This window comes from Drosophila subobscura, chromosome J (assembly GCF_008121235.1).
Source record: "Drosophila subobscura isolate 14011-0131.10 chromosome J, UCBerk_Dsub_1.0, whole genome shotgun sequence".
Lineage (NCBI taxonomy): Eukaryota > Metazoa > Arthropoda > Insecta > Diptera > Drosophilidae > Drosophila > Drosophila subobscura.
The window spans coordinates 20,481,848-20,492,727 of record NC_048532.1 but is presented as its reverse complement, the minus strand read 5'-3'; the positions used below and the strand labels follow the sequence as shown (position 1 = coordinate 20,492,727).

General features: G+C 50.4%; 3 protein-coding genes across 6 annotated transcripts; 1 reads left to right on the top strand and 2 right to left on the bottom strand.

Moving 5' to 3' along the window:
* Positions 1-2,681: 2,681 nt before the first annotated feature.
* LOC117894436 lies at positions 2,682-3,298 on the bottom strand. Its single transcript, XM_034801502.1, has one exon. The coding sequence runs from the start codon at positions 3,262-3,264 to the stop codon at positions 2,692-2,694; it is 573 nt and encodes a 190-aa protein (XP_034657393.1). The 5' UTR covers positions 3,265-3,298; the 3' UTR covers positions 2,682-2,691.
* Positions 3,299-3,503: 205 nt separating this feature from the next.
* On the bottom strand, positions 3,504-10,763 carry LOC117894435 (fibroin heavy chain). 4 transcript variants are annotated; one of them, XM_034801500.1, is made up of 5 exons: positions 10,535-10,763; positions 10,372-10,453; positions 6,002-6,139; positions 5,032-5,213; positions 3,504-4,971 (listed from the first exon to the last, which is right to left on the bottom strand). In XM_034801500.1, exons 4-5 carry the CDS (start codon positions 5,177-5,179, stop codon positions 3,563-3,565), a joined length of 1,557 nt encoding a protein of 518 aa, XP_034657391.1. In that variant the 5' UTR covers positions 5,180-5,213; positions 6,002-6,139; positions 10,372-10,453; positions 10,535-10,763; the 3' UTR covers positions 3,504-3,562. The 4 variants fall into 4 exon arrangements, with proteins under 4 accessions (XP_034657391.1, XP_034657392.1, XP_034657390.1 ...); XM_034801501.1 differs by lacking the exon at positions 10,372-10,453; XM_034801499.1 differs by lacking the exon at positions 10,535-10,763 and having other exon boundaries at positions 10,372-10,495.
* LOC117894437 lies at positions 9,016-10,364 on the top strand. The gene is made up of 3 exons (XM_034801503.1): positions 9,016-9,214; positions 9,275-9,567; positions 10,025-10,364. Exons 1-3 carry the CDS (start codon positions 9,016-9,018, stop codon positions 10,310-10,312), a joined length of 780 nt encoding a protein of 259 aa, XP_034657394.1. The 3' UTR covers positions 10,313-10,364.
* Positions 10,764-10,880: the final 117 nt, after the last annotated feature.

Below are 10,880 nucleotides of genomic sequence, written 5' to 3'. Positions count from 1 at the left end.
CGATTGAAACTTGTTAGGCCGCGCTGACAGGGAGCGTCTTTGTCTGCTACTGTCCGTGCCCAACCAACAACCGAATCATCCTCAACATTCACAACTGACATTGATTAATTGGCCGTTTATTGGTGCGCCGATTGAGAGGCGTCTGCTGGCCATTACAAGTGGAGTGAGCAGCGAGCACCCACAGAGAACTGCGTGGGTAGCGGACAGGTAAGCAGCTCCACAACATGACATAAGCTTAAATTGTGAAAGACTTAAGAGCCCAATGCTCTGACTCCTGCTCCCATGAATGACAGATCTCTCGAGTGGTTGTTGGGTAATTCAATTAAAATGTTTGCCTCGAACTCGTTAGAAAGTTTTGGCTCACACACTTCTCGGGTGTCTGTCGGGATTGGTTCTAAGTTTTGTTCTGTGGTACGTTTCGTTTCCATTCATAATTGAAATTCTTATTTGCAGCTTCGTGTTCGTGTGCGGAGTTTTGCCCTGCGGCGCTGCCATAAGTCTTTATTAGTCAGACAGCACCATCAATTTTTCCATTATCCGCGCAGAGACACACAGCCACGCCCACAACTGACACGTAAACAAAACAGAGTCCAGAACACAGAAAGCAATTTATAATTTTATTGCATTTTTTGTTGCTCGAGGCAAGGGCTGGCTTCCGATTTCAGCCCAATTGTTGCTGCGAATGTGCAGCCAATAATCGTACATATTTCTTGATTAAGCAGGATCAGTTCGACCTTTTTGGTGGCACACGCAGACATCAATAAAATTGCCACAAGATTTATGGTTTCGAACCGAAGCCCCAGCCCCAACGCCAGTGGGGAGCATACAAAATTAGCAGAAATCGCTGTGTAAACCCAAATGCGCCACACGCACACTCGACACTCCACGCCGCACGCCGCACTCTGCAGCTCCCTCCTGCCCAGCAGTTTCATTCGCTTCAGTCCCCAATTTGGAATGCAGCAATCAAAAGGCGATAAATCGATGCAACAACAGCAACGAACGGAGGGAGCAGCTCCACCGCAGAGACCTTGAGACCTATTTATAAATGCATGCAAAACGGGACTGAGAGTGGGATGAATGTCGTTGCCTAGGCAGCCCCATGGGCCCAGGGGCCAATTAAGTCTGACCTTCGTCACGAGAGAGGGAAGCGGCGGGCTGCAGCTCGAGGAGGAGTAGGAGACTCAAACCGTTGTTTATAACCGCTAACTGGGAAAAGAGCGCCTGGCAGATCACAGATCCATGGCCAGAATAAATTGCCAGCTGCAGCGCGCTGCCCGAACTGCTTTCAGTTCTGTTTCTGTTGCTGTCGTCTTCGGTTCTGTTCCCTGTAATGCTAACCCAATTATGCAGCAGCAGAGGGGCAGGCAGTGGGGGGGTGTGGCTTCTAGGCTGGTTCCCAGCTCAACGGCAGCCCTGGCATTGATATCAGCGCTGAGAACGTGCGGCAGCCAGAGGGACAGACAGCGAAAGAGCGACCCTAAATCTAGATCTATGTCAGTGGCAAGTACTTTTGTGTCTCTTCCGTCTCTCTTTTTAGTGCATTCCGCAAAGAAAGTTGTGGAGTGCGTTTGGAACTAGTTTAGGGGAAATTTAAGCGGACAGATCTCTGACATCAAACTTTAATTGTGGCAGTGAAACTTGCTACGAAAACAAACCCAAACCCAAACCGCATTAATTTCGAGTGCGAGTAATTTTTATTTGCTTTTTTCTCGCTTTTTTGCACATCTGCATATTATTAATGAAACTTTGTCCCGTGTGGTTTTGGGCTTTTCTTGGGTCATATTTTATTTAGGCCACGTTGTGGTCTCTCTGCTCGCCAAGGCTTTCCGTTTTGTTCGATTCAAATCATTTGGCAAGTGCGCGCACGCGTCGAACATTTCAAAGTTGGGTTCCAGTCCCCCCACAGAAATAACCCACTAAAAACGAAGCAAATCAAAACAAATAGTTGACTGGTAATCTGGTGAATCAATTGGGCATTATAAAATGCATAAATCGTGCAAGTTGTTGGCCCAACAGACGGCACGCGCCACCAAATGGGTGGATGGCTGGCTGAGGATTGGCCATTAGATTTGTTTCGGAATGTTTTGGGGAGTCCAGCAATTAGTGCAGCAAAATGTGTCAGTGGTGTGATTAAACGAAGGGGAAAACAGCTGAATTAATTCCCATTTAAACGCTGCTTTTGTGGTCTAGTTTTAGTTCTCTACGGAAATGAAATTTGGGCAGCTGAAACATTGATAAATGAGGCTGTAGGGCAGCGACAGTTTCCGTTTCTGTTTTCGTTTATTCAGAGAAAAGAGAAAATTTTCTTTGCATGAGCTTAAGATTAGCGAGTGGCATTCTCAGATCATTTAGCTCTGCATTTATCTCTGTTTTGATTACATTTTGATGCCCAATTCTTTGCCACTTTTTGGGCTAGTTCTTTAACAATTTTTGGACCATTCTTTGACCTAAAACAGCGAATATCTCTACACTAACTACTCCACAGCTCTGCAATTATTTTCAGTAAGCAGCAGCCAATCTACCCATGAATCAGCGCTGGCTTAGTATACCCTTTTAAGACGCTTCTTAGTAGCGCTCTCCCAGCCCGTTCGATTAGTTGTCAGACCTGACATTTGGCACCCCAACCGTAGGCTTCTCTAGTGCTAAAACCCAAAACAGAATACAGTTGGGAAACGACTTTGATTGGTTTATTTAAGCGTAAGTGCCGCCATGTTTATGCTGAAACTGTTGAAAGTTTGCGGACGGATTCAAGGCACTCGCTTGTGGCTGTCCAATTTCCGATTGCGATTCGGCGCTGGAGCTGGAGCTGGTGGCCTTGGCCAAATTGCCGCCCATGACAACGAAGCCAATGCCGGCGCCAGCCTTGTAGCTCAGCTCATGGTAGCCGGCCTCGTCGTAGTAGGAGTACTTGCCCAGCACATTGCCCGCCTCATCGGTGTGCTGCGCATGGGACATTTGGTGGGTGCTGAAGTCAAAGCTGGGCCCAGTCCGGGGAGTGGGACTCGGGCTGAGACTGGAGCCGATTTGATAGCCTCTGCTGAGGGATGCAGTGGCCAGGCTGTCGGCTGTGGGTTGGGTGTTGCCAGCTGTGGGGGATCTTAGCGGCTGTGGGCCAAAGATCGCCAGGGAATTGCTCCTGCCCGCTCTGTCGCCATCCGTGTTGTAGGCGTAGCCATTGCCATTGAACTGCATGTAGACACGAGCTCCCTGCACGCAGGTTAGAGCCAGCAAGCCCGAGAGGAGCAGCAGCAGTTGACACTTCATGGCGCAGCAAGCTTCGAGGCAAAACTAAGCCCAAAGCTGCCACAAACTGTGGGTTATATGTGGGGGCAAACCGCAGAGCAGACTTGCAACCTGCTTATGTCAGGGCACAGCCACGAGTATCAGGTGAACCAAGAGATAGAGTTACAGAGTTACAGTGGCTAAAGTTATGTTATTATTATTATATATTCCGCTTTTCAATACTGTTACAGCTGCTGCCTCCACGCTGAGCAATCACTTATGGCTACGCACTACAAAATAATCCAAGGGGAAGTAGGAGTAGGAGTAGGAGTTTCCGGGCTTAGTGCTCCCTGGAGGCAGCCAAATCGGCAATCTCATCCTGCCGCAGCGCCTCCGACGGGGACAGCCCCACCCGTCCGCCCAGCGGCACAATGTCTATGTTCTGCACGTGCGCCCGCACACTCTGGCCTGGGGGCAGACCCAAATACCATTTGCCCACGTTCTTGATCACCGTGGAGTCGCGATGCCGCAGCACCCAGTCCCGGTCCCGATCGATCTCCAGGATGCGATGATTGGCCGTGACCAAGGGCGGCAGGGAGCTGCCGACATCGTCATCGTTGAGGTTGTAATTGTCGCCGGGGCCGCTGATGGCACTGCCAGTGGAGCTGCCTCCTCCTCCTCCGCTGCCTCCTCCTCCAGTGGGTGGCAGATAGCCCCCGCTGGACTCACCTTCGCTGGACGCTGCTCCGCCCCTGCGTGTGCTTGTTCCGCCTCCCCCTCCACCACCGCCTCCTCTTTCCGCGCTGCCTCCCCTGCCGCTGAAGCGATTTTGATTCCGTGTGCCGCTGGCATTGATGCGCGTGGAGCCCCCACCGCCGCCCTTCTGTCGCGTGGCGCTGCCGCCTCCGCCTGTGCGAGTGCCAGCCTTTACTCCTCCTCCGCCACCCCTCTCCCTCTCTGCTGCGTCGTATGTGGTGCTGCCTCTTGGCGGGCTGCCCGCTGCATAGCCCCAGCGATCCTCCTTGCCGCGGAAGGAGCTGGAACCACTGGAAGTGCCGCTGAGTCCGGAATCCTCATCCTCATCGCCTCCGCCATTGCCATCGGCTGCCAGATCATCCTCCGCTGCGCCATTTCCATCTGCAGCCGGTCCCTCATCTCCTCCAGCACCTCTGCTGCCAGCACCCCCTCTGCTGCCAGCTCCTCCCCCTCTGCTGCCAGCTCCTCCTCCTCTGCTGCCTCCTCCACTGGGTTTCAGATAATCCGTGGCACCTGCACCGCCACTGGCCACGCCCAAGCGCCCGCCCGCGCCCCTGCCAAAGTCATTGGCCAGCCGGAAGTCCGTGTCCGCCAGCCGGAAGTCGGCCACCGAGGGATTGATGTGCGTGCCCGGGCCAATGCGATTGTGCACCACGCGATAGCCAATGCCCGCGCCCGCAATGTACTCCACCGTCCGCTGCACACCCTTGTCGTCGAGGAAGGAGTAAGTGCCGCGCACGAGGCCATCCGGCGCACGACTCTCCGCACGCCGATGATCCGGTCCGGCGGCAATCAGCTTGTAGCTGCCCGCCGGGCCACGCTGCACGGACATCTTGCCGCGTGTCCTGGGCGGCGCCTTGTACAGCGGACTGGAGTAGGCAACGCTGGAGGGATTGTCGGGCACGGCATTGGAGATCTCGAAGCCAGTGCCAGCGCCTGCAGCATAGCGCACACTGTGACGCTCTCCCACGTCATCCAAGTACGAATAGAGACCTGAAAGAGGGGAGCATAAAGGGGATTCAAACTGTAGTTCCATCTGTAATCGGAGCTCACCCCTGATCCTATTTCCTGCATCGTTTTCCTCGCTCCTCGACTGATCCGGCGTGCGGTAGCTGAAGCTGTAGGAGGGATCATCAAAGGGATCGGCCAGCGGGTCGTCGGGGCTGCCGCGCGGCCGCACCGGATACTGCGCCAAGTCCATTTTGCGATGTATCTTCGGTCCATTCACGCGAAAACTGTGTGAGAATTGGGCAGATTAATTGGCTGCAACCGAGAGTACAACGAGTACAAGCAGCTGCCTGGCTATTGGGTAAACCCGGCACTGCAACTTCAATCAGATGCGAAGCTGGACATGGCGTGGCACGTCATTACTTTGATTAGCACATAGCAGAGGGGGAGCCACGAGCTCCAGTCAGAATCATCATTTGCTATCGCTGAGCACCGGTGGGAGCTGTGGCCGGTACCCTGTAGCTATAGGCCCGAATTTGGGGTGTATTTGTGGGGCTATGGAACATGCCAAAGTGTTCCTCCAATTGTCTGTTTTTTGCTTGAATTTCTGAGCCTAAAGCTGCCACTTTCTGACAACAAAATCATGCCAATGGAGAGCCCAAACATACATTTTTCCTTGCTCTTTTTGCTGCTTTAATTAATAAACCCTCAGTACGAGATACTCCCCTAGTCTTAACTCGCAACTCTCCGCTGCGAGTGTTTCCCCCCACTTGTTACATTTGTTTCTCTCCGTGTGCCAGTCAATTTGTTAACAGCTTTTTGTTGCCAGCGTTTGCCGGAGATTGCAAAAACAAATCTCAACTGCTAATGCAAAAACGTTTAGGCAACAGCAACAACAAAAAGCAGAAACAAAAACCAGTAGCAGTAGCAGGTTCCAATGTGTTAGAACCGTTTCAGCTGCGGAGTGGCTTCCGTCACGCTTCAGTGGACACCGCCTGCCGCCTCGGTCGCGGCTGTGGCCACAGATAACTCACTTTGTGGCTCCACAAGCTGTGGCCTGTCTTCATTTACTCACCCACGTGGTCCGGCTGTGTAGACGGTCTCCTCGATTTGGCCGCTCGCTGGACTACGCGAACCATAACGACCTCGCACCGTGTTGTCTGGCGTGCCCGAGGCGCTGTGATAGTAGCCGCCAATGTCATCATTTGCATGTCTGCGCTCCGATCCAATCCGAATCCCATTCCATTCGATCAGCAGTAGCCAAAGAGTGGCAAGTGGTTGCGTTGCCCCCATGCGTGGCAGGCAGGCAGGAGTCGGCGTGGCACAAGTGCGAAATGGTAGCGGGGGGGGAGGTACATGGATGGAACGACGGAAATGTGTTATTGTGGCGGTTGCAAAATGTTACTTGAGGGCGTTCAAAAAGGTGTTAGAAAAAAAGATGAAAATTCGTTCAAGTGTGCGATGGATGGGCCAAAGGTAAGACACACATTATACAACAATTAGTTTCAGATTAGAAGATTTGTTTTATGATTTATGAGCCATGCACAGGGCAAATAATTAATTGAGTTGTGGATTTCCTCAAAGATTTACGAAGGAAATTCCATGGAAAGACAGCCCAAAAGTAGCTTAAAAGTGGAATTAAATGTCATAGAAAAACCGAAGATTCTGCTAAGGGAAATATGTCTTAAATTAAAGCAGATTTCAGCAGGATAGGGTTTGCTCAATGAAACTTCTATAAATGTGGATGGAACACTTCAATAATTGCGAGCAGAAAGTGGCCTCAGGCAAGAATTTAATTTGGATTCCTGCCAGCCGTTTTGTGGCTTTGAAATGGAAGATTTAATCATAAAAATGATTATATTTGAACGCATCATTTATTGAGACTCTTTTGAATTTTCTTCCACGCAGTTGCATTTTTTAAACCACTTTTTTCTGGCATTTATGAGCAGCAACAGTCTTAGTCCTTTTTCAGGCATTCATTCGTTCGTGGGTGAGGCATTCATTCCATAATTTATCACACTAAATCCTCTTGTATACCGAAACTGAAAAGATCCATCCTCCTGGATGGTGTTGTACTCGATTTCAGCACTCGCTGGCTGTGCCAAGTAAGCCAGGAGAGCGCAGAGCAACCAAAGCAGATGCGCTGGCAGTTGCAGCATCTTCGCTGCCTTCAGACAAGAGTGGGAATGGGGAGAGCTTCAAACGAGCATCCTGGCACACAATGAGCAGGGAGAATGTTTGGCCACGAGTATTCCAACGTTACGAAGCCGATTCCGATCTTAGCTGGAGACTTTCTGGGGAGACTTTCGGAGCTGGCGGCAAGAACAACGCGACGACGACGACTGATGCGCCCCAGCGTTAGACCTTCGTATTTAAATACGATTCTCAGGCGAGGCAGCCAACCGATGGTGGCAGCGGCACACAGGCGCTGTTCGTTCGTGTTGCCTCTGCCTCTGCTGCCTCTGCTGCTGCTGCTGCTGCTGCTTGTCTCACCTGACCACCCACCCAAACGAAACGCCGAAACATCAGCAAACACCAAAACACCAAAGTGGAAGCCACGAAGATGGAAGCGGCAGCAGCGGCAGCAGCAGCAGCATTTGTGTGCAAATTGCGTTGCAAGAAATGTGGCAGTGCCTCCGCCTTCACCCTGCACCAAGAGTGGAGTTGCAATGGCAGCGTGGCAGGGGCAGGTGAGAGAATTTGTTCTAATGACGGACACGCAAGTGCTGTTGCGGCTGGTTGTTTATTTTTGTGTGGCAGGCAGTCTCCTTGTTCAGTAAATTGCAACAAGAACGGGAGAATGTGAAATGGGAGAATGGAAAATCGTGCACAGCAACTGCCTGTCAATTAGCTCACGTTGTTTCTACCCGAGAGACACAGACACAGACGGAGATGGAGATGGAGAGCTCTTCCTGCCTTTGACATCGACAACCCATGCCAGGCCATGCCTTACCCCAAAGCAGAGATGGATCTGTGGCCCGCCAGCTGCCATTGAACTTCAGTGGAGTGCATGGAGGACTCTGGAGAGCCGCGTCGAAATATTCAATTCAATTTTAGCAGCACCGTTAGCTGGCCGGGACTCGAGCGATTGGTTGTGGCTGTGGCTTTTGGCGATTACAAATTCGATCCGCTACGAGTCTAGGTCAGTGTCTTAGCTGCAATTTGGCAGAGAGGCACAGCGGTCAGCGGCATTGCATCATGCAATTAAAGGCAATTATCCAGCAGGCTGGAGCCACAGTTCTGCGATGAGCGATGTACACCCGCCACGAAAGCGACACAATTTCCGCCCAGGGATGTGCCGCCAAAAAGCCTTCGACGATGCTTTTTAATGAACCATAATTATGTATGTAGCCGCGTACCAAGTACAGTTATTGGCCATTGTTCTGGATGCTCTTCTCTCCATCTGCGAGTTCGAATTCGAGTTGGAGCCCTGCTCCACCTCCATTCCGCTTTAGAACGCAAGACTCAAGGCACAAACCTCGGAGCGCTTCGCTGATTATGATGACAAAGAGTTTGGCTTTGGGTTGGAGCTGCTGCCATGATAATCTTTATGATATGCAAATTTGTCTTGACCAAATGCGGAAGAGACTCTTTGTGGTTTGGGCTGTGATCAGTTCTGGGCCATTTATTGGTTAATTGTTCAGTCAAATGGAGCGAGTGCGCGCTTGATATTTGAATGAAATAAACTATAATGGAATGGAATGGATACTCCCATGATGGTCGTGTAGCTGCTGCCATTGACCATGTGTGCATCTGAGGCATGTGGCCAGCTTTAAGGACAAGTTTCAATGTGCTTTGGAGGCAACAGCGCACGCATGGGAAATGTGCAACCAGTCGAGCAGCTTGCCATTGAACCACATACCCATAGAGCAAAACTGGTAACTGGAATCCCATCTACGTTTCACTCGCCCAGACGCAGCGCAGAGGTGACCAGCCGCTAGACAGCAGCCATCGGCCCTCGGCCATCGGCCATCCTGTGAAAAGTGAAAATGCTTTCATTTTCATTGAAGCTCTGCTGGCTGCGCCATTCATTTGACAACAGCCCAGGGGCTCAGATCTGTGCAGCTCCTCCACCATCAATTTTGTGCAATGAATATTACACAATTTGTATATATCTCGTGTGCGATTATCACATCGCTGGGTGTGATCGATGTGAGCGAAGCCATTGGCTACACAATACGCTTCGAGACGAAGAAGTCGCGCTGCCTGAATCCCCCGCGAACCGCTCGGAAAGTGGAGTCTGTCATCACGGACTGCCAGGATGAGGTCAAGACGAAGCTGGTGAATGGTGGGTAGAGCAATGAAGGTATTCCACTCACACACTAATGATCTGAGCGTCTCCCCACAGAGGCCTATGAAATACTCAAAGAGCAAGTGTCACACGATCAGCCACCCATCGATCCGCACGATGATGCCATCGATTTTGTTTGGCCCTCTGCGCCCAGCGATTCCTCTGGCATGGAAGTGGAGCATCCACATGAGCCACTGAATGCCAGCCACTACGAGTATATTTTATTCGATGAGCCCGAACCCCGCCGCCGCATGGCGCGGCTCATGCAGAACATCCGACGCCTGGATGTGGCCAGTTCGGGCATTTATCATCCCACGCTGGTGCCGCTGGAGGATAAGCGTATAGCGGGGGTGAGTAATCCCTCATAAATCCCTCGACAATATCTCCAAGGACAGCTGCGATCTCGAGCCATCTTCAGGTGTTAATGAAATGCAAAGCCCAACGCTCAATTAAGTTCAATGGCAGCCCAAAGAAAAAACAATGTGCCCAGAGAATAATCACAGCTTCAGCCCACAAACACACACACATACACACACACACCCCCTCCACTCATTTGCTCATGTTAAAGTCAGGGTTAATAGACAATTGAAAGAAAAGCGCTAGGCCACAGAGCAGTTGCCACTGCATTTTCATTGCATTTTCAGTTCCATTCATAATCACACGACTCGGTGGCAGGGGGGAGTCTCAGTTCTCAAATTTTTCACACTGCGCACTGCAAAAAGCGCACTTAATACACATTAGCTGAATTTTATGCATCAGCAAATTGAATGGCCGCCATTCGTTCTCTCACCCCTCTCCCCCCTTTAGTGTCTGCTGCACTGCGTCTATGCGAGGAATCATGCCATCGATCATATGGGCTGGCCCACACTGGACGGACTGGTGCAGTTCTACTCGGAGGGCGTGCACGAGCATGGATTCTTTATGGCCACACTGCGCTCCGTGAATCTCTGCCTGAGGGCTATGACCACCAAGTACCATGTCAATCGCAAGGCGCTGCCGCAGAAAGGTGAAAGCTGCGATTTGGCATTCGATGTCTTTGACTGCATATCGGACCAAATTACAGGCTATTGCCTGGATCAGTATAGCCGGTATTAGCCAGTACAATAGTATGTGTGTGTTTTTGTGTATTTCGCTACATGTAACTGTAACTGTACCTGTATTTGTGTGTGTTTTTGTCAATAAAATGTTTAGTGCGAATCCAATTGAAAGTTACGATCCATTCCAAGCGTAATAAATCTTAATTAGGAAGGGTATACCCTAAACATGGTGGATGCAGCACTCCTAGAAGATATTTTGCATATAAGATCGAATACGAACCTATGGAAATCCTAGTTTAACGGAGCTTTTGACTGCAGCACCAGTTCAACTTAATTTATTTTTTACACGCTGATACTTCTCTAAAAACTCGCTTAACTGCGGCACACACTCGATATTCACACAGATTTAAAGGTAGCGAACTTATTTGTATAATCCGAATGTTTTTAAACTTATTTTAAATTAAACAAACAACAGGTGAAAATTTGCCACACGCTGTCTACATTTAATAAAAACACGACATTCTGGCTCCACCTGGTGACTGCTTTTGGTATCCTATAACCTTTTCGGTATATTTTCAAGTTAATACGGTATTAGTTGGTATATTATGACATATTTGGTAGGTAAA